At 40.2% G+C, this 23,156-nt stretch overlaps 2 protein-coding genes across 3 annotated transcripts in view; both read right to left on the bottom strand.

Moving 5' to 3' along the window:
• The window catches only part of prickle2b (prickle homolog 2b), a 96,730-nt gene extending 85,172 nt beyond the window's left edge, over nucleotides 1-11,558 (bottom strand). The window contains exons 1-2 of the mRNA XM_011475082.4: nucleotides 11,267-11,558; nucleotides 10,700-10,785 (exon numbers count right to left, since the gene is read on the bottom strand). Of these exons, the coding sequence (XP_011473384.1) occupies nucleotides 10,700-10,785; nucleotides 11,267-11,308 (128 nt within the window). The 5' untranslated portion in view covers nucleotides 11,309-11,558. The remainder of the gene's footprint in view (nucleotides 1-10,699; nucleotides 10,786-11,266) is intronic.
• Nucleotides 11,559-13,629: 2,071 nt separating this feature from the next.
• adamts9 (ADAM metallopeptidase with thrombospondin type 1 motif, 9) overlaps nucleotides 13,630-23,156 on the bottom strand; it is a 51,299-nt gene continuing 41,772 nt past the window's right edge. Inside the window, exons 31-41 of one of the 2 annotated variants that reach the window (XR_013656051.1) lie at nucleotides 20,901-21,071; nucleotides 20,753-20,806; nucleotides 20,612-20,682; nucleotides 20,270-20,399; nucleotides 19,868-19,962; nucleotides 19,482-19,576; nucleotides 18,998-19,131; nucleotides 18,637-18,728; nucleotides 17,339-17,443; nucleotides 16,053-16,161; nucleotides 13,630-15,963 (exon numbers count right to left, since the gene is read on the bottom strand). Coding sequence is in view for 1 of the 2 variants with exons in the window: in XM_011475080.4 (XP_011473382.1) it covers nucleotides 16,072-16,161; nucleotides 17,339-17,443; nucleotides 18,637-18,728; nucleotides 18,998-19,131; nucleotides 19,482-19,576; nucleotides 19,868-19,962; nucleotides 20,270-20,399; nucleotides 20,612-20,806; nucleotides 20,901-21,071 (1,107 nt within the window). In the remaining variant the exon portion in view is untranslated. Of the gene's footprint in view, nucleotides 15,964-16,052; nucleotides 16,162-17,338; nucleotides 17,444-18,636; nucleotides 18,729-18,997; nucleotides 19,132-19,481; nucleotides 19,577-19,867; nucleotides 19,963-20,269; nucleotides 20,400-20,611; nucleotides 20,807-20,900; nucleotides 21,072-23,156 lie in introns of both variants that reach the window. The other variant, XM_011475080.4, reaches the window with a different exon arrangement.

Raw genomic sequence — 23,156 nt, 5'->3', positions numbered from 1 at the left:
TTTCATTTAGATGGAGATGCTTGGAAAACAATTTTTAAGACCTAAAGAGAAAAACCTTTACTAAATTAATTAATAAAACACTTATGGTCTAGAAGATGCTCTTGTCAGGTTTCAGGTGATTAATCTCCTGTGAGAGTTTCTCTCAGACACAGACTCTGACCTTGAATAACCCAGAAGATTAGATGCCAAGGATCACATTTACATTCTGATGCAGAGGTAATGCATGGAAGTCCCTTCTCTATTATTAACATCTGGAAGCATTACACCACAAAAGTCCTGTTCTTTAAATCTACGGGTCACCATAAAGACTAATCTCCATTCAGTCTGAACCCTGCAATTATATGACAGACACCTAGGCAGCTTCACCCTAAGAGTCTCAATCTCTCACATCTATGGCTTCATTTAAGAGCTGCTGCTTATCCTCAAAACAAGCACGCTCTTGGAGATCTGGGATGCCCACTGTTCACATGACGACAAATTACACATGGAGGGAAATGGATGGTGTAGATGATGAAAGGAGGCATAAGAATTTCATAAAACTGAAGTTATTCATTTTCACTGCGTGAGAGATGAAAACACTCCATCAATACCAGTAATAAGCTTTGTGTTCTCCTCTCAGTGCTGTTTGATGGAGCAGCTGCTCTTTAAAAGGAGACAGTCCGGATTCTCAGGCCAATATGCTCCTCAAGCCAGCTAGTAATCATTAGGGCTGCTCAGTCAATAAACCAATCCAATCATTTAACACAGACAGATAAAGCTTTGGTCCCTCCGGTATTTGGAGTCATTAAAGTAATAGGACGATAAGGAGGAACCATCAGCATTCTCCCAGTTTAGCAGTTCTCCTCACTGGAATCATGTAGATCAAAACATTCAACTGCGGTTGTTGTATGGAAAACTGATAAACAGGTAAGGATGGTTATGCAACCCTGACCTCTACTGGACAAAGAAAACAAACAAGTTTACCCGTTTTGGATTTTAAAAATCACAGACATTTACAAAAAAGTCACAGAACCTTGAACACCGTACTACACATGTCTGATTAGTTCTTTTTCTTCTGTGCAAAAAGGAACAGGTGGCTGCGGAGAGTGAAGGGGGGAAGGGGTGGTGATGAAGCACGAGGTGAGGAGAATCAAAGGGCGCTTTGAAGCAGTGCACACAGTAAACCGTGATGCACTCGGAGATAAGGAGGTGGATTTAGAAATAGTTGCTGATGAGCAGCTGCACAGGAAAAACACAGACTGATCCTAATGATAGTAATTGCAGGTTCTGTTTTATAAAAGATGGTCTCTTCTAACATGATGCTGCAAAAGCAGAAGAACCTAAATGTAGACGGGTTTTTTTTATCAGTTAGGCAGGAATACAAACACAACATGCCTGCCTGCAAGTGGGAAATAAATTTAAAATAAAATGTACAGACACAGAAAATAATTTTAAAAATTGCAGATGTGCAAATGTTTGCACCAGTAAATGAGGACAATATAGGAAAAACTTGTGATGTGTGATATAAGTGATCAACATTTTGATGACGATATGACTTGCTAAACATAAACGAATAGCCAAACAGAGCATCATCAACATTTCACTGCAACACACAGTTTTAGGGACGAATGCCTTGCCGGCCTGAATGCCGGCATGACAAGCAAAAGAGCTCTGCGGCGGAGCTAGAAGCTATGTTCGGAGAATCGCTGCTGTATGGCGAGGCACAAAGCTTGAGCATCCTAAATCTTATATTTTTCTTATATTCACTGAGACAATAATAAATTGATCATTCTTGTTTTTCTTTTCCCTTTCTTGAACGAATGTGGGTCACAGAGACACGGAAGTTACCGCTGAAAGCTGCTTTTGCGGCAGGATGGAGAGCATATCCGTGTTTATGAATGACATATGGCGTGAATAATTATTTCGTTTGCTCGAATTAATTATTTCGAAGGAATGAAATAGTATTTCGTGGGAACAGAATTTTATATTGGAGCTAACCAGCCATACAGTTTGGAGTCAGATACCAGCTTAGACAAGGAAAACGATTGATCTAGTCATCTACAAGTGGATGTATCAGAATGAAGCAGAGCAGGGAGCTTGTGGCTTGTCACAGTAGCTTCTACGTCACTGCTACAAACTTTTTCAAACTGTAATTTTTGTCTGCTCCTAATTCACAACAACTTTAACATAGAAATACTCTGATCTGCAATTTTAAGATTAATTTTCTTTATATTTGTCCTCTATCATGAGAAAAATCCAACAAGAACACATTAAAAACACTAAAAACACAAATTTCAGACTGACTCTTTAATATACCACACAGGGAAGGCTTATTTTGAGCAGAAAAATCTTCACTCTTACTTTTAAAAGTAAAAAATGAATAGAATGACTCAAAACACTGCTTTTTTAATGGTGTAAAACAGAGATTTAACTGAACACCAGGCTGGAACTTTTACATTGAGTGCTAACTTGAATTAAACACTCCTTACATAGTGCCCCTAGTGCTTTAATATTGTTTTTTTTTGCCAAGAAACAACCTTTTTTATGTTCCAATAACTAAAGCAAAACACTTTTTAATGTAAAGCTTAGTAAGTTTGTCAGAGGATGACCTTGACTCATAGCTGAATCTCCTTTCCACCATTTTTCAAATCTGGGTTCTCTGTCTCCACCCTGGAATGACATGCAGTCATGTCTTTTCCCCACTTGGTGGGTGTAACCCAAACACAGTGGTATATGGGATGGCATTATGTTCATCTCCGCTGAATGAAAACACCCTGGTTTTCCAAGTCCTGTATAATTCTGTGTTGCTGGGATCACTGGAAGCACGTCTTTACAATCAAAGGTTGCTGTGTAAAATATCAAATCCAATCAAACTTTATTTATATAGCACTTTCCCTATAAAAACATAACAAGATGCACGACAAAACAAAATGAATAATATTAAAAAAAAGATAATTAAGATCCCTTTGGAATGGGAATTTGAGGAAAAAAATAGGCAAGTCGCGTCACGACCATACAGGCCAGAGCTGTGTAAATGTGTGTGGGTGGTCGAGAATGAAGAAAGATGGTGGATTAATAATATGTAAGACCAATGCTTGAGTCCAATGCTTCAATCAACATCAATGGACATGTCCGAATAATTATTAGTGGGTGCCTTTCCTCAAAGCGAAGACTTAAATGTATCCCCGGCTTTAAAAACAATCTCAGGTGGCTGCAGTCAGCCTGAACAAAGTGCAAGTGAACTGTAACCCAGCAGGGGAACAGACGGGATAACATGAATTAAGTTTTGAATCAAAGAGTGTGGGCTGGGATTGCAGGCCTGAGCATGGTAAATATCAACTCTCTGTGCATCTGAGCCTGTAGCCGACCTCCTTTTATCCTCACTGATAGTTCAAAGGCACTTTATCACACCAAGGAATCATTAAGGCATGGATCAGCAGCAGGACTAAAGATCTTCACTTGTGTGCAAGTCCGGGAAAATTATAGGTATTTTTAAAGGGTCAGAAGGGTGAAGAGCTGTGCAAAGAAACAAAGAATTTCTCAGGAAAGCTGTTGTTTCCAAAATATTTTTATCCTGTTTTGAAGCAAAACTTCATCCCACTCATCCAGATCTCTAATATTTTTTGAAAGACAACAACAGTGAAAAAACTGCTTCATTTCATGTTAATTTATTCATGAACATATGTCATGGCAGTTAAATTTATTTTGGGGGGGTTGATGTGAGAGTCCCAGACAGCCTTTTTGATATCCATCAATCTAAATCCAAATGCAGAAGCACCTGTTCCAGATGACCTTGATAAAGGCGGAGTTTAAACTAAAGCAACGGTCTAAGGGAGTTGAAGAAATGATACTGAGGGGAAAACAAGGCACTTATACATGTTTTACATACAGAGATGAGTTCTTTTCAGTTTAAGTCCCAGTCTGAAAGACAATCTATTCATGTTTTATCATTATTGCAGTTTTTGCAAGTCATCGTTTAAAACATAGTTTTTTCTTTTAGCTGCTAATCAAAGGAAAATAATTACATTAAATAAAACATGGACGTTATGATCAACACTATAACTAAAACTAAAGTCTGTTATATCAAGTAATATGAACAAAAAATCATTTATTTTCAATAATTTAACAAGAAATGATGATTCATTTATTTTTCTATAAAGTTGAAATCAAAGCAATTTTATCCGGTTTAATTTATTTTTGTTTTATCTTTTTCTGCTTAAATTTGTTCAAAAGCACACAAATAAATCACAGGGTGCCTGCAGGGACTGTTTGTATCTGAATTTTCTACAGTCAAATGTTTTTTAATCCAGCTAAAACTACAATTCCCAAAGCCCCACCCCTTTACATTTGGTAACACTGAAAGGCCCCGAGTGGCCCCTGTAGATCCCACAAGGAGTCAATTCAGTAATATGCTATACAGTGATTGGGAGACGTTTAGGGTTAGATGCGTGCTCTACTGTACAGAGGACAAAACTGCTAGTAGCTGGTGGCTGGTAGTTAGGGGCTTAATACAAAGACATATTAGGGTGTAACATAATATCATATAGTTAAGTAAGATTGGAATAAAAAAAAAATTCCACTATTACCCATAGACGTTTAAACAAAACCCAACGTGTGACTGTGCATCAGGTGAAAGCAGAAGGGTTTGTCAAAGGGAAGTCTCTGAAGCCCTCACGGTGCTACTTTGATGGTTTGTAGGACACTCTTGCCCCCTGCTGGTTAATGATCCCCCCTCCCCAAAGCAAGTGCTAAGCAACAAGAAGGTTGCTAACATGCAGACAGAGAGCTCAGAGCATTTCTGTGAAATCCAGCAGAACCTGCGTGACACAACTGGCATGACCTCAGCAGATAAACACACAGTCTGAATCCTGTAGTGTTCAGTAGTCCTGCAGCAGTCATAACACAAAGTTACCGGAACCAATACCAACACAGAGCGGTTCAGAAACCCAACACCTCCCAGCCTCTCCGGTTTCGCCCACCAGGACCCACCTGGTGGCTGAAATGACACCACCTGTTGTTGCATCTTAACAGCCCTCCAACACTCGCAGCAGATCTGCTGTGGAACCCAGCAAACACACTCACAGCATGCAAAGCTGAATGTAAACCAGATGAGGAGCAGTTGCTCTGCAGCTGCAGCCTCAGACAGCATTACATCCAACTAAATGGGTTGTGCCAAATAAAACAGTGTAGAATGATCCGCTCAGAAACATGCAGTTTCTTGCCAAAGGCGTTGAAACGATATGTGGATTTAAAAAGACACGCCAGGCCGCCTGTTAGAGTGGGGCACTGGCTGTCTGCAAAAATGTCCTTTAACCTTTTCACTTTGAAACTTTCAATTGAAGAAAGGAAATAAGAACGACTGCAGGAATTCATCTGCGCCCTCCTCCCTATCTGTGACCTCGGTGAGTCTCATCAGTCCGACCCTTCACTCTTAATGCTGAGACTTTGCAGGAATCCAACAGGTGACCAACATACCTCTGAAGATCTTAGTCAGTTCTACATGCAAACACTTTGTCTTGACGTCTTTGTGACCACTGTGCCATAATCTTTGCCTTGTTAAACTCAAATCTAATCCTTGGTATTTATTGAAATTTAACAGTTGTAAGTGCGGGCTGCATGGTGGTGTAGTGGTTAGCGCTCTCGCCTCACAATGGTTCAAATCCTAGCAGGGACCTTTACGTGTGAAGTTTGCATGTCCCCAACCGTGCATGTGTGGGTTTTCTCCGGCAGTCAGGTTTCCAAAAACAGTGCTACATAGGTTAATTGGCATCTGTAACTTGCCTGTAAATGCGTGCCAAGCATTCACCCAATAGTGGCTATCTTGGATCCAGAAACCCGTGACCCTAAAAAGGGGATTCAGCCGGTTCTGAAGATGGACGGATGGATGTTGTATGTGCTGCTAGGCAGTGCAGACTGAGGGGAAAACTGGAGCTGGAGCATGAGGGGTGGATGGTTAAAAAAAAAAGTAAACTATAGAGATGTGGGAGTATTACAGAACCTAAATGTTAGAGATGAGGCTCCTTTTAAGAAACCTAGTCTTAGTCACGAAAATCTTTTAAATAAGACGTTTTTTTACACCATTAGCAGAATCTTTTTCCTTATTTAAAGAAAATGTTTCAATTTTTAAGAAATTTTTACTTATTTCTATAGGAAGCAGGTGCAGTGTTGACAAAATGTATCTCTTTAAAATAAAACCTGAGCTTGAGTTCAAGAACAAACTTTACAAACAACTTTCATGATTTCTCTAACAATTGCTCCTCTTAAGTTCAGCTTTCGACAAATAGAACCAAAGCAAAGTGGGTTGGACAGTGATTTTATCTCTGAAAACTACCAAGAAAGGAGGCTTATCATCACCAAGTCGATACACAGAGCATCACGATAAATCAAGTCGACGTCTATTGTCTGCCACTGACCAGTGATAGCTTTTTTTCTCCAACCTCCTCTCCTCCTTTCTCCTGCAACAGCGTGAACCCATTCATACGCCTCGGCATCCTGACAGTTTTATTTGTGGGGAGGTCTTGTTAACACAGTGAATAGTGAGGCCACCCTGTGTTATGTAGATTAAACTAGGTTACCGAGGGGACAGACGTCAGCGAGTCATTCAAGACTAAGTTAAACCTCCACCCTCGTTCAGACACTGTTAGCATCTTTTCTACAGCTCTGCTTTGCTCTTTTTTCTGTTTCCATCCAGCTGAAGTAGCAGAAGGCTGCACAGAAGGACACGCATTTTTATAGCTTTGGTCAACATCTTAAAGAAAAATAAACTTTCTTACTCCATTTTTTCTTAATCTTGAGATGAAAAACTGGAACCTGTAAGATTTGAGTGCCCTCGTAGTCTTGAAATCATATGTAACTGTCAGGGCATACATCAGTTGAAGCCCAATCAAGAAAAGTCATGTGATCTCACTGATCAGGTATCCCTGTGTTACACTTAGCCTGCATGTTAAAAAGGCTGGTAATGAGGCTCATTAGCACACAGGGGATCAATAAAGCTAAAGGCAAACATTAATAATTCAGTAACAGTGTGTTGTAATGAGAGAATCTCTTTGTGTTGCTATTCAGCAGCTAACTTACTGAGTTACGCATGCACTCCAACAGACTAATTGGATAAAATAATCCTTTTTTTTAATTATTATTATTGTACGTTTTAGATCAGTAAAAGAAACAAACAGCTCCCTCCACCCTTCCAAGGAGCCACAGAGGCTCCAATGTCCTGGATCTTCTCTAGGACTTTTAACATTTGGACTGTTTGGTTTAGTGTTCACACAGAGAAGCTCAAGAACAAATTCTTCGGGGTTATGTTTTGGTAGCCCAGGGTGATCTTAAATACACAACGACACACTGGCTCCTCTTTACACCATGAATGGGAAATGCCTCAACACACTTGGCCAGCTTACAAGAGAAGACTGGTCTGTAGTGCAGGCTGGTTCTCAACACGTGAGGGCTCTTACATATGCAGCATATAAGAGGAGCAGATAAGGTAGACGGACAAAGTCTGCAACAAAAATTCACTTATTTTATGTAAACCTGAATATGAACATTTCAGAGCTAGAGTCTGCTTGCTTTCTATCAGAATAAACAAATATTTCTTAGAAAAAACTAACTAACTTTTGTCTTTACTCAAAAAAGCACAATGTAAACTACTGGCTGTGACAGCACAGTGACTCGTCACATGCAACCTAATATGAAACTGAAACCTGATAGAAAAACCTTCAAACTGCTAGCAGACGAAGGTGACATTATGACCTCACCATTTATTCAACATGTTTAACTTAACAGGAAGTTTATAAAACAATGTTGGTTGTTTTAAAAATGTTTCATATCATTGAATGTTGTAGGTTCCAACCCTGAAAATCTCTTTACATTAAAGAAAAAATAGAAAATTCAGATTTTTTTTAATTTAGATTTTTTTAAACCCTTTGATGAAATCCACACAAAAAATTGCATCATCATTTTTATTAGATATAGATAGTATCAGTTATGATCTGTTATTGAACTGTGATTTGGTAAGTTTTTGCTCACATTAGTTTAAGATGCAAAAATATTGACATGAGTGTCAAGAAAAAAGTAACTTATTTACCCACTGTCTCAAATTTGATCCACACTTTTTGTAACATGGTGTAACTGTATTATAAAAACATAATTATCAACAGTGTTTGCATTATTTTAATACAGCAAGTGGTTATTGAAAAAATAAATAACAATAAGTGAATTATTCTAACCATAAATTTCTTAAAATTAGGTCTCAGAAATGTGTGTGTCAAAATAATAGAACTACCTGGAAAACAGTGAGGTCTGTTTTCAAGTTGTATTATCCATAAAGTAGTCATTGCAGTGCTCTCCAGCTTTGGTCCCCTGTATGTTATAAAACAAAGAGCAGTGGTTGTCACACCATATTAGTCTACTGGAAACAAAACCAGAAACCAAAAATTATCCAAATTACAACAGTTCTTAGTTGTTGGGAACACTAATCATCCCATTAGCAAAATGTGAACTTTACTCATATTTTCTTGTTTTGTTTTTACTAGAAAGGTTGTTGTCGATGATATTGACAAAAGTACCAGGACTGGAAGCCATAGCAACCTCAAAGCCACCAGCAGGAGCAACAATGATGAGCACACAGACAAACCTTGTTGTCTAGGATCGAGAGATAACTACCATTGTAACGTAGCAAACAGGCTCCTGATGAGATATTTTAGGTTAGTATTTAACGTATTGAACTTAAACAACTGTAGTTAGCATAAAGTCAAAACTGTCACATTTTTTATGGATGTAAATGTTTTTAATGATTTCATTGACACACACATATTAAAACCGGTTTGGTTTTTGAGCAGAGGTCTGGGTTTTGAAAGCTACTGTATAAAGTTGATTTTTACACGTTGTCCATCATTCATGTTTAGTCTTTTTGAATGACAATTTTGCTATTCGGCTAAACAAATAATGCAGCAAAACTCTTTAAAAACCAACCATCCATCCTTTCCTTAACCCTCTGAAATCCTTTTGGGGTCACGGGGTCACCAGAGCCTGTCCCAGCTACTGTTAGGAGAAGGCGGGTTACACCTGGACAGGCCGCCAGCCTGTCACAGGGCCACTGTAAAGACTGTACACAACATTAAATTCTATAAACACTTGCCTCACTGTTCTAAGAGTACTTTAGATAAACCAAAACATTTTTTGACTCTTTAGTTTTGAAGAACAACAATTATTTGAGTAAAGCAATATGACAATTGTGTAAAAAGCTGTTGAGGAGTAAAGGGCGAAAATGAAATACTCTAAGAAGGTATCGGAGGAAACGCTGCAAAGCAGAATGTTTGCAAGGGAGAAGGAACCAATAAGCCACATTTCTTCTCTTTTTAAAAAATTAATAAATCCAGTTGTTTTAAAACAAACAGCAAGTTTATTTTTAAGTATCAGCCTATATCTCCATCTTTAATCCTCTCTTTCAAAAAGCCCTACTTATCTATTTAATATATGGAAATTATCAATGGGATCATTGTGTTTCCTTTATTCTAGGTATATTTTAGATTAGACATAGAGAGTGTGCAGCTGCTATTAGTTAACAACAGATAGAGACCATCTGTTATTCTGTTATGTGGCTCTGTCATCTTCTGATCGCAGCCTGCTGCATTACAAAAAAAACTTTAAGATTAGCTGATATTCTCAGAAAACAAAGCTATGCTTAAGTGAAATGCCTAATAAAACCTTTGGAGTGTTCTTTAAGGCTGACCGAGACAACAGAGTGTTTTTTTATTGCGGGACTTGGTAGACAAACATGGTTAAGGCTGCATTCCTGGGCTCACCGTTAACCCGCTAATAGTTTACCTTAGAGCAATGGCAACTGAGAGCATTTATGGGTCCAACCCCCCCCCCCCCCCCCCCCTTCTATTGAGGATACCAGAGGGAGACAAAAAAGCCCTGCTAATCCCAGGTTGCCATGTAAACCTTCAACGGGAAGCTACAGCCCAGTTAATCATTCTTTTTTTCAAGCTATTTCAAACATTTGCTTTATCTTATGAATAAACTAAGAAAAGTGACACCTCACAGAGTTCTTCAAACTATTTAAAATTAAAACTCGAAATTTCTCTCAGACTATTTTTTTGTGTTGCAGCTACGGGAATTCTGTAACAATTTGATTTAGAAGATTTAGACTGTTATTGTCTTCACATCAATAACAGTCGGTAAACATCATGATAACTCTCTGATAAACTATTAGTCAAACTTCTATGTCCTGCAGCACATGTTTGCCTCTCTGTACTGCATTCCCTTTACAGAGTTACACACATTAGTCACACTCTTTCACACTCTAAGCCAAACCACCTGTAGCTCACAGCCAGACCTCATGTCAGACTGTGCCATCTACAGTACTGACAGATCCACATCTCAGCTGTGAGCAAGCTGCACCGGGATGCAGGCATGGAGGTTTGGATGCTGCAGGACTCGACTCCAAAGAGCTGTTACTTGAAAGAACTGAAGGTCAGAACAATGCCTCCTCTCAGTACCACGCACAGATGATTCCACTCAAAGATCCTGCAAGGCGCCTGAAAGGGTTCCTGATGAATGCCCCTTCACTTGAAGAGGAAACCCAAAGAGTTGCTTTATAGCGAGCAAATACTTTGGCACCATTTGCCACCAGCTTGGACAGCTGGACAGCTGGTGAGATGCCAGAGCAGCAAATGAGTATGTGTGGAAAGTTAGTTTAATGTTAGTAATGCTGCTGTACCTCCATCTGTGCAGGGAGAAGCCTGGACACTGATCTCTGCAGGTGATGCAGCGCTGTCCTCTCTCCAACTCCTGTGCAGGGTTCAGCTTGGAATCATAAAAAGGGATGTTGGATAAAGAAAAAGATGCAAATCAGACATAGTTGCTTAAAACTTCCAAGCTTAAGCCTTAGTTCCCTAAGTTTCCATCCCCAAAACCCCTTTCCAGCAGAGACATAGCCAAGAAACGATAGATAGATAGATAGATAGATAGATAGATAGATAGATAGATAGATAGATAGATAGATAGATAGATAGATAGATAGATAGATAGATAGATAGATAGATAGATAGATAGATAGATAGATAGATAGATAGATAGATAGATATAGGCTGACATATATATATAGATATGAATAATGAATACAGATATAGGCTAACCAATATATATTAGCAACCAGCAAAATATCACACATAAAGGGAGAGACGTTGCGTGCATATTTTGGGTACAAACGCGCGTAAAAAAAGAGGAAACGACAACATGATCTATATATTACATAAAGAAATGAAGAGCTTTGACGCCTGCTTACCGATCTGTTGGACTCTATCTTCTTGGAGCCTCGTCTAAACATGACCAACTGAAGCTTGAAAACACGCAGCCGCGCACAGTTTGTGTGCGCCTACAAACGGCTCCAAGGAGGAAAAAGCTGAAGCCGCTGCGCGCTCGTTTCAAGAAAGACAAAAAAAAGTTCTCAGCGATTTTTTTTATTGGATATATTAACTTCTAATTTATATACATGTATTTCATGCAAAAGTGTCAAGTAGAGTCTCTGATCCGGTCCCAATGACTTCCTTCATTAATGATTAAAGCTGCGCCGCTCTGGCATGCAGCTCCACCCTGCATCCTGACAGCCAATAGAACGATGGCTCTTCCATAAAAAGAAAAGACTGACAATATCTCCTTTAGAATACTGCTTTTGACAGGAATGCACCACTTTTGCTCCATTCCACAGTATCTATACGCACAGAGCAATGTTCCTAATTTTCTTTTTGTCCCAAAACAAGATCAACAAAACAAAACAAAACATGACCCCCTGTTGGACTTCAGGTATCATTGAATATTTCCATCCAGGAATGATGATGGAGCTGACCCAGGAAACTTTATCACTCCACATTTCTGTAAATCCAAATGAATAATATCTACACCTTTGGCAAAAATATATATTGCTTTAAGTTTTAAAAAGAGAAATTAAATAAAAAGAGATTCTGTATTTTCCGGTGAAAATTCAGAATCTGATCTGCAGCTAATTTTCAGATAAACAAACCTCTTGTCTGTGACTTCTAGACCTAAAAGATCTCCATGGTGGATTTAGATTAAATCTGAAGTCATTGGTGTGGTGATGAGGATGACATGCAGAAGTGTAAATATGTGGACCAGTTAAGACCTCAGAGCTTAGATAGTTTAATCCTTGTGGGAAAGTCTTTGGGACAAATGAGTTTGAGACTGTAGCTGTAGGACAGAAGCAGATTTTCAAAGAGCAGACACCTCTAACCTGGAGGTTGCTGGGATCTTGCAGGTCCTAAAATGTAAAACCTTGGATATAAATGCTTATTCTGTTATTTTTTCTAAACCCTAAATTAAAGAAAATCTATGAATTCAGTAACAGGGCTGCATGGAGATTAGGACTCTCACAGCACAGCAAGAAGGTCCTGGCTCAAATCCTGGGGTTTCCATGTTCTCCTTAAGGATGCATGGATTTTCTCAGGGCACTCAGTTTCCTTCCACAGTTCAAAATCACGCTTCATAGGATGAATGGCGAACACAGATTGGCTGGAAGTGTGTGAATGAGAAGAATTCAATATTGTCTACAGTTTTTAAAGAGGGGTCCTTCAACAGATTGGCAGCCTGTTCAGGGTGTTTCCCACCTTCACCCCACAGTGGCTGTGTTTGCTCCAGCAACTGGATGGATGGATGGATGATATCCATGATTCCATCCAAAAACATTCCAGCTTTTGCTTTGACTGTTAGTTTTCTAACAATCCCTACATATGCTCCTTTTTTTTTTTTTTTTTTTTTTTTACATTTTATGGAAATTTGTCCCCTTTGATGCAACTGATAGAGACAGATTTAAGGTCCAAAAACTGTAAAAAAATTGGATGTGTAAAGGTTATAGCAGAACTACGCCAGTCTAATCCTGACAAATGTATTTTCATTAATTGAATTTATGGGGTTTGTGCATTTCTTTTTTAATCTCATCATAAAGAGCAATAATTGTTTTCTTTTATAAAATTGTCTTTCAGGGACAGAAAAGTGGTGATACTAATTATTTCTCATTTAGTCAACAGAATTTAAAGCATAAGAAATTTATGATTGGCTGTGATACATTTAATAGTTTGCTATTTAAATTTTTGATGTTAGAGATAAAATACAACTGTAGATTTCTTTTCAATTTTCCTATTCGTAACCCTTGTGCTATCCTAGGCACTTTAACGTTGGGAGTTGGGTCATCTAGACCCACCAGACAGTGCTCTGAACCTTTTTTCTTCAATGATTTGTGATCTTCACTGGTGTCCATGGATTACATGAAATCTTTCCACCTTTATCATGGTAGGGAGAACACGTCAATGTAAGGGTGGGGTCATCTAAGATAGCACAAAATACATCATATTAGATTCCATAAGAAACTGCTGACACCTGGTGGATAACCTATTACTTTACCCAGTCAGTCCAGATTAGTTCTATAAAACACACCCAGCTAGGCAGGTCAAAGGCCAGACTTCTGCATCGCTGTGAAGTGTAGATAGACAATCACACAATGGGACCCTGAAGACCGTTCTTATAGTCCAAACATTAACTGGACAATCATCTTTTCATGATTTCTCTTTACAGACAGGATTCCAGTGAAGGACGAAATACTGCAAAGCTGATTTATTTGGAGTGAAGAGACACGTGTGGCTCGTGAAAGGCAGTTTATTGCTGCAGTCATGGCCCTGACTGGTCTCAAACATGAATCAGGCTTTTTGCTGTGGCAGCACTCAACTCTGCTTATACATTTGATGCAAATACACGGGATACATAAATAAATGTGTGCGTAAGACATGCTGCCAGCTGCTTCATTTCAGAAAAAACACTGAATGGTAGTCATTCATGGGCGAGACTTCTGTACATTCACAAGGTAAAATAAATATTTGCACATACAATATATAGAATTATAGAAAGACTTTTGAAATTGTTAAATGCTTCGATAAATGTATCATGATAAACACGTGACAGGTGCAGAAAATGAGTTAAATAAATAACATGATCCCTTTATTGTGAAACCTGAGAACTCTGACGGTTAAACTACATTCTGACATTCATAATGAGAAGTGCATTTGTCAGTTGTGACCTTCAGAATGTGTGCTTGCCCCCATCGTTGTGTTGTTGCAGACTAAAATGCGGACGTGTGCGTCTCATCGCTGGAGGCACTGAAATAGCACCGAACTGCACAATTCACAACAAGAAGTATGGCTTCTAAATCAGCTATCTGCTAGAGCTGAAGGGAAACGTGACGCTTTAGGAAGGAAGACCAGGTGGAGGCTAAGAGGATGAACATAGAAGGCAAAAACAAACCAACAAACATAATGAACCCTGACATTTTTACACAGATCAATATATCGTCTAAACAGGAGACCACTTAAACTACAGTTTGGACAAACTGTTGTGAACAAAGCAGCATCTGGACAGACTAGAACAGGGGTGCTCAATCTAAGGCCCAGGGACCATTAAACTATTAAATCTAGGATTATTTATACTAATCCTTATTAATGTTTTATTTTTGCTGTAATTCTGGTGTCTCTCCATAGATGGCACACTACAAATGCATTGGCTTTTGTTTGGGTGCAGAAAGTTATTCTGCAATCATGTGATGTTGGAAGATTTGTTGTTTTTCTGACTTTTATGTCTGTTTTTTGAGTTGGACAACGATTTTTCCAGTCATTCCAACACCAGATGAACACAGCATTTCTCTAAGTTTGCGTTTTCCCTAAAGGACATCAACCCCTCAGTCCAATTGGCACTAAAATGAGATAAACAGTCTCAGTTTGGAAATAAAAACTCTAAAATGTCCAGTTTTAAAATACACATCATTATTTTCATTTAACCCTTGTGCTATCCTATGGGGTCAAGATGACCATTGACGTGTTCTCCCTACCATGACAAAGGTGGGCAAAGGTGGAGAGCATTTCATGTAATCCATGGACACCAGTGAAGATCACAAATCATTGAAGAATGATTTGTGGGGTCTGGATGACCTTACTCCCAATGTCAAAGTGTCTAGGATAGCGCAAGGGTTGAAATGAAAGCACGTTTCTGTCCAGATTTCATGTTACTGCTTTCTGAAATGACGTGGATTACCAAAACACACCACACATCTGCTCCTGGTACGGTCCTTCTGTCAAATTTTAGAAGTACTTGTTGTTCACGGGGCAAAAAGTTCGCCCACCCCTGGACTAGAACCTGCAGGGCTGCAAGCTCAGCAGATGGAGTGGTGTCTCCATAGTCTGATCTTTTCATTTCACTTCGCCAACAGAGGAGAAACTTTATTCAGCTGGAGGTTAAAGAGCTAACCTGACTGTTTTGGGGAAAACTAAAGGCTAATGGTGCTTTAAGCCACTGGAAAGATGTGCAGAGCGGTTCAAGTCTCCAACAACTTCTCTCCAATCATGAACCCTTTTTCCTTATTGCATATGAAAGTGTGAGCGACGTCCTCACAGGTCATTGTGGTGCATTTTAAAAAGCTTCTTGATCTTCTGCAAAATGGTAGAAAAAAAGGGAGAAATCTTCTAGTTCCAACAAGTTAAAAAATGTGGTATCCATAATCTATAATCATTGCATAAAGCTTTAGAAAAAAAAAAAAAAACAGTCTCTGGAGACACCTCCCTGCTACAGAAAAAGACTGCATGGTAACACCACAGGATATAAGAAAACAAAAGCCTCATTTAAAAATATAAAACGCAAAGATTTTACTGTGATAATTGCATTATAAAAGGAAGACATGTTTAGGTAAAAACTGGAGACTGGCAATTAACAAAAGAACCTTTCAATTATATTACAATACAAAAATATATATGCGATTACAATAAATTATATTTTGACCGACTATTTACATTATTTACACATTTAATTTACACTATACAGACGGAGAAACGCAGAGGATGGCTTGACTGTAGCACCAAAGAGGAGGAGGCACATGATGAGGACGACTCTGCAGTTCAGAGGAGGATGACTCGGCAAAAAAAGAGTCAACTGAAGGGGCAGCAGGAAAAGGAAGATGTTTAGGAAGTAGATCCAATCCAAAGATTTGAACAATGTTGTCAATCATTTGTCCTTCATACCTTTCTGATGGTTCCAGGTCTACTCTGTGGTTACAGGCAGAGTGCCATCAGAGGAGGGTGTACATTTACCACAGTAACCTCCACAAGTTCCTGATACTCTGCTGCCATCCTGTGGACACAGATGGAAAAAAAACATTCCAACCTGGATTTTACTTTTTGGGATAATTAAAAAGGTTTATTATAGTTTAAAACAAAGTAATAGAAAAACAATAAACAATATTTAAAGCTATGAAATTTTCTTCCATTTAATCAATTTTCAATTCTAAGGAAACATTGTTTTAATAAAAGTGAGAGAAAGGCAAAAGACGAAAAGATTTGATTTGACATAAATATTGTCAGAGCGCAAACAGAAGACACAATAAAAACAGCTTTACCTCAAAAGTTTTTACTTAAATATTCATGTGAAATTAGAGAGAAAGTAGAAAAAAGATTTTCCACTCATTTTCCTTTGTGTAAAGTCACAAAAACTATAATATATGCAAAGAGTCGCTTATCCTGCCAATATTCTGACGGTAAAGAAAATCAGCAAACAGATTGTTAACGGTGGCTTTGACATCAGTTTTCTTTAAAGAGTCTAAACAAAACCCATCGAGTGGGATGATGGCGGCACTGAATATCATTTGCAGCGCCTAAACAGAGACTCCATGTGCTCACGAGTCTCTCGTTCATCAATTGCAACACACGCATACGAACTTGTTGAAGAGAAAAGAAAATACTATCAGACTAGACAACCCCGATTTTTATCCAATGCCATTAAAGCCACAGCCTGCAGTAAGTGATTTGTCTGATCCTCACTGAAGTGTTGTCCAAACTGAGTCCTCACAATCTGTTTCAACCTCTAAGAGTGGGCTAACTGGCTGACTGTCAGACTGAGCAGTAATGGAATCGTCTCCCTTTTTTTTTGGGATGTGCCTAGACTCTCCTGCCTGATTTCCATTTCAAAAGTTCAGGGCTGGAGTGGGGGAGAAGGATGACTGAAAGAGCAGCCTTTAACAAAAGGGCCTTTTTTCAGCATTTTCACAAGAAACCACAGCGAGGAGAACAAAGTGGACCTGAAAGTGAGCCAACATGGTACTCTGAGACCCAGAGGACACGAAGAGCGATAAAGAAGTTTGACAGAGGAAGTAACAAGATGGGACATCTGACCACACTATCAGTCACAGAATCTGAGAAACAGTTTTCCTCTTTTGTCCCCATCTATCCTACGTATAAACCCAGCAGCCCTTTGTTTCAGGTTAGAGAGGTTATCTGAAGGCTTTACTGAATGAATGTGAGGAAAGACTTACCTGTGATTTGTGTATGTTGATCACTGCATAATTTCCATGAGAAATCCATGAGATCCCCTCAGATAGCTTGAGACCCGTCCCCGACAGGTTGATGCTAAAACGACCCTGAAGGAAAGAAAATTACACTGACAGGGAATTCCAAAAGATAATTAAAAAAAACCAGAAAATTTTAAATTGTTCTGTTTTCATTCAAATTTGTTTCGTAAACAAATGTCAGAAAGAAGCATCATTTGTTTTTTTTTCTCTTCTTGTTTCTGTTGTCTAATTGGACCAAAAGGGACAATTATCCAGGAAACTATTAACGTCAGTATAACTGTAACTAGAACACTAGAACAGTAACAATACTTAAACATGTGCATGTGTAAATTGGAAAGATTTCGTAGATTCCGTTTTTATCCACCTTGACACATTTTTTGGGTAAATTTCACATTTTTGGAAAAAAAAAAAAAAAAAAACTTGTGGGGAGAGTTTTTGTTTAGTGAAAACAGCTTTTTAATGAAGCCAAATGGAAGTTGAATCTTTACAAAATAATGCAAGAAATGAAAGTCATCTGAGTGTAATGCAACCATCCACAGTCTGACAGAGTGTTTCTATGTTCCAATGCTTGTCCAGGTTTTCCAAATGGAATCCTGTCACTGGCTGACATCAGCCTTCATATGACTTCTGCTACTTTTCTTTATTGTGAACCATTTCCTATCCCTAAATGGTTTTTGGTGTTTTTTAACATGTTCTTGTAGCATTTTTCTTGTGATGTAGGACATATATTAAGAACATTAACCTCAAAATTGCATTTCTCAGTATTTCAGAATATATCCTGGTGAATCAGGGGCAGACGAAAAAATGTTTGAAAAAGCTTGTCGTGTCGTAGAAGCTACTACAATCAGGAGGTCACAAGCTCCCTGCTCTGCTCCATTTCGATGCATCCCTTGTAGACGACTAGATCCATGTATCTTTTCATTTTCCTTGTCCAAGTTGGCGTCTGGCTCTAAACTGTATGGCTGGACAGCTCCAATATTGCTTGTTTTATTTGTTGTACCGCTAACAGCAGAGTTGCATTTGTAATAATCTAATGCTGCTCTACAGAAACTATGTCCTAGAGAACAGCGCAAATGGCATATTCATAATTAAAAAAACACTGGGAATGCCATCACATCAAAAGTTGATTGGAGTGGGTCTATAAGCTTCCCTTTTTTTTTGCTAAATTTCATTTAGACATACTGTAGTATTAAATCTTGTGCCTGCACTGCGGAAAAGGCAGAAAAGATGCAATTGAAACGCACTGCTGTTGTGTTTCTCACCTGCGGACACCCAGCAGCGCTGTAGCAGTCACCAGCTGTTGCAAAAGGCACATCCTTGCTTTCATGGGACGAAGCAAACTGCCAGTCTGCAGCTAAACACCCCAACAAATCAGTTAGGAAGTCAAAAATGTACTAAATACACATTTATAAACGACACAAGCTGAATCGACTACAACAAAGGTAAATCAACAATCATATTCTTCATTTAAGGTCATCCAGAGAGGCCACCATTCATTTATCTCTGAAGAATTCTAAGTTGCTTACGGTAATTTAGAAACACCTTGAGTGGTTGAGAACATTTACATGACTTAAAGGCAACAAAATGTTGGTGCTGTGTGTTTCTGAGGGTCTGCACACTCACTGATGATGCTCATCCGTCTCAGGTCAAGGCGGACCTTGGAGAAGCTGGTGAAGCCCGCGGCGGTGTAGTCTCTCCGACAGTCACAGTCTTCTCTTCTGGAGCCGTTGGCTGGGCACTGCGTGGGGTCGTTGAGCCTGAAAAAGAAAAGAAGCTAAGTTCACGTTTATAGAGTTCATAAAATGTCTTCAATTCTAAAAAAAAAATGCAGCTTAGAGCTGATGACCTCGTTGCCCCTGTACCTCAGACAGATAGACTCACTCGGTATTTTTAAATCTGCTCTTAAAACATATTTTTTCACTTTGGCTTTCAATTGAGAAGGAATTCTGACCTATTTCATGTGTTTTATGCTTGTCATGTGCTTTTATTAAATTTTGTTTTGGTCAGCACTTTGGTGAACCTCATTCTGTTTAAAGTGCTTTATAAATAAAGTTGAGTTGAGTAATAAAAACCAACTGGTCTCATAACTGTCTTGTAAGATGTTTACCTGAAGGCAAAGATCTCTGAGAAATTCTCCCCTTCGCCGGTTGCCAAGGTGATATATTCCTGCGGAGTCTCTGTCTGCATTCCTGCACAAAAGACCTGAAGAGGGGAAACAGGGTGGTAAAAACGGAGAAAAAGTGGACGAAAATGAGAGCTAAAGTAATCGTAAAAAAGTTGCAGCAGATGGGGAAATCAAAAATAATGAAAAAAAGACAAACGAAAGCACCAATTTCTCCGCTTTTCTGAAAAGAGTGTTTATAAGAACAAGCCCAGAACAGCCTGTTATGTGGACAAAACTGTTTTTCAAGTTTGACTTGTTAAAGCACCCGAATCCTTCAAGGAAAAACGTTCTTATGGCCTCACAAGCCGTTCTTTGAAGTACTGTCTTACCTTGAGAGCTTTTCCTTGAACGCTGAGAAAGTGTTCGCCATCTGGGAGGAGCCCTTTCAATCTCTGGATGTCAAGACAGCTGGAAGGCAAATGGCCTTGAGGAGAGTGGAAAAAACAGTTTTACATAAACATTAAAACTGTAGAATACTGAGAACTGAAAGTTAAAATCTGTCAGACATTTCCAACAGTGGTAAGGATGAAAATAAACTAAAAAGTAAAGCTTAGATATTAAACTTGAATGCCTTTATCAGTCAAAGTCAAATCTCTTGGCTGGTCGGATTGTTTTTTTTTTCCGAGTCATGTGTGATGCATGACTTCTAGGAGGCTTTTAATGGACTTGTTGCTAATGCTGGAAGCTTTAACCAGCTGATAAAAGACGCCGGGCATTCGGAGAGAACTCACAGCTCGGTTTTCTGCATAATTTCTGGGTCTCTGGCATTGCATCCTCAGAACATCTGTTGCTTTCCTGACCATCTGCAGATACACAATGCACCATCCTCTCCATTACTCCGTCCCCACAGCTCACGGAGCACTGAAACAAAGGAAGAGACCACAACACTGTCAGATCACTTAATGATTGCCTTTACTGATCATTTATTGCACTAATTTACGAAAAAGCTAATAATAAGCTTTTTGAAAAACTAAAGTTTTTCCTTTTAGTTAGTAAAATTGACAGAATTTTTTTTTTTAATTTACACTTATGGTGCTAACAAACCAACCGTGCATTTGCCATTTTTTTCTCACCTCTCCCCAGATTCCAACTCTCCACTCCTGTGTCGGTGGGCATGGGATCAGTTTGCAGGGCATGTAGCTCTCTGGTGGGGATCCAGGGCAGTTAGACAGAGACTGATGGCTGTATTCATAGTTGTTGTTCTCCAAATGTACCTCGCTGCAGTAGACCAGACGCTGCCGGTAACCCCGACCACAGGTGGCCGAGCACTGGACAAGAGAAGAAGTCACTGGCGTGAAACGAACCCAACAGAAAAGAGCGGCAGTGTCTTTTGTTGGACAACACCCTTTCCGATCTGCTCACCTCTGTCCATTCCCCTGTAATCCAGATTAATTCACACGCATGCGTGTTGCAGCTCTCCATGTTTGGAGGTCTGATCTCATTGACGCAGTATATTTCGTGGACCTCCTGCTGGTTAAGGTCCACACACTGCAAGCTTCGTTGCCGGCGACCTGTCCCGCACGACTTACTGCACTGTTGGGACAACAAGCGAGAGACGGTTAGTTTTCACAGACGAGGGAGGAGACAAAACAAGACGTGAATGAACAACACACACTCAGAGGGGTCCTGCGGTTTTGTCCTTCAGGCAGCAAGCAACGTGTTTTACATGCAAAAGTGAAGCAAATGTCAAAACAGCAGATGAGAAAAGGCAGAAAAGTGATGCGTTGTTGAAAACAAAGACCTGAGCTGCGTACAGCCAGCTTGAAAGTCCCACTCCCATCATCTTTTAATCTATTGTAAAAGCAGTCCCAGTGGTCTTTTCTTTATGTTTATGCAGTTTTAAGCCAGTTTTTTTTTAAAGTGTCTTTTTCTAGGACACAGTTTCTGCAGAGCAGCAGGAGTTCATCAGTGATTCACCTCTGAGTTGTGGGCAGAACTGTTGGTGCAGAGTCATTCCACCCTCGCGATCCATTTCCCATCTGGTTACACGTTCTCCCTCTAGCTTACAGCCCCTCACAACCACAACCTAACATTAGCTGTGCAACAAAAACGGTGAGAACAATTTTGAGCTATCCAGACGTACAGCTTGGAGCCAGATGCCAGCTTGGACAAGGAAAACAAAGAGTTCCATGGATCTATTTGTCTTAAAGTGGAGGCATCAGCTCAGCTTGGCAAGCAGGGGGCATAAAACAACTAGAGCACGTAATTATTGATAGAAGATTCATAACCCCCCAGGAACTTCAAGACAAACATGGAATAAATAACTTCTTGGAATATCAGCAACTTAAATCAAGTATTACTAAAAAGTATAAAATTAAAGACGACGATTTAAAGCTACCAGATGTAGTTACCACTCTGATTAATTTTTCAATGAATAGAACTCTCTCCAAAATATACAAACTTTTATGTAATTTAGATAACAATATTGCCCTTCCAACAAAAAAATGGGATGCAGATTTGAGCATCAGCACAGATGAAAGCTTCTGGTCAGAACTTTGTCTAAACACCTTTAAACTGACAAAAAGTCCAAATCTGCAGCTAATCCATCTCAAAACTCTTCACAGAATTTACTACACTGGACAGAGGATGTTCAAGATGGGTCTCAGTAACTCAGACATTTGCGAGCACTGTGATAATAATCTACCCGACAGCTACATGCACGCACTGTGGTTCTGCACGCCTGTCCAGGCTCTCTGGCAGCAGGTATGTGCCGATCTATCAGTCTGGCTTAAGGTTTCAATCACAGCTTCACCGTCACTTTGTGTGCTTGGTGACATGAGTGCCATCGATATAGAAGAAGGATTAGCTTCTATCATTTTCATAACTCTTTGTATTGCCAAAAAAACTATTTTAATAAATTGGAAAAACAAGAAAAATATAAACATAAGTCAACACAGAAATCTGCTGTTTGATCATATCAGCTTGGAAAAAATGTCAGCCCAAAGCTCAAGTAACTTTGAAAGAATTCAGTCTCTCTGGTCTCCTGTGGTTGACTCCATGACTTAGGGGGTGGGGGGCTTGGTCGTCGCTGCTCCTTGCCCTTCTGCCGTGGTTTGGGGTGGGGGTCGGGGCTTCCGGTGCCTGGCGGGGGCGGTGGGGGGCTCCGTTGGTCGGGGGGTCGGGTCCGGTGCCTGGGTGGGGCGGGCTGGGGCGCTGCGTGGTCCTCTGGGCTTGGGTGTGGGGGTGCGTGGTGGGGGGGTGGGGTGGTGGTCTGGCTTGGCTTGGGGGGGTGGTCCCTTTGCCTGTGCTGGGGGGGGTTGGCGGGGGGCCCTGCTCGGGTGGGGGGGGCCCAGCGGCGCCGGATGGGCTGCCCATCTGCACCTGGGGCTGGGATCGGCCCTTCCCTGGCTCTGGGGCGGGACGGGACAACCCTCTCGGGGCCCCCGGTCGCTCTGGGTGTCGCCCGCTTCGGCTGCGGGGTCTGGGGTGGGGTGGGGTGGGGGGCTTGTCGGCCCTGTCCTGTGGGGGGGCGTTCTGGGGGGGAGGGGGGGCCCATTATTAGTACGGGTCGGGGGGGCTAGCGGGTCGGGGTCTCCGCTGAGGCAATCAGTGGTTGCCTCGGCCGGTTGGCCTCCTCGGTCCCGTCGAGGCCTGACCAGAGCTCTTCTAGGGCCGGCG

This window comes from Oryzias latipes, chromosome 5 (assembly GCF_053564925.1).
Source record: "Oryzias latipes strain Hd-rR chromosome 5, Olatipes_Hd-rR_3.1".
Classification (NCBI taxonomy): Eukaryota; Metazoa; Chordata; class Actinopteri; order Beloniformes; family Adrianichthyidae; genus Oryzias; species Oryzias latipes.
Note: the sequence above shows the minus strand (reverse complement) of the source record. Positions and strands in the feature narration are given on the sequence as shown.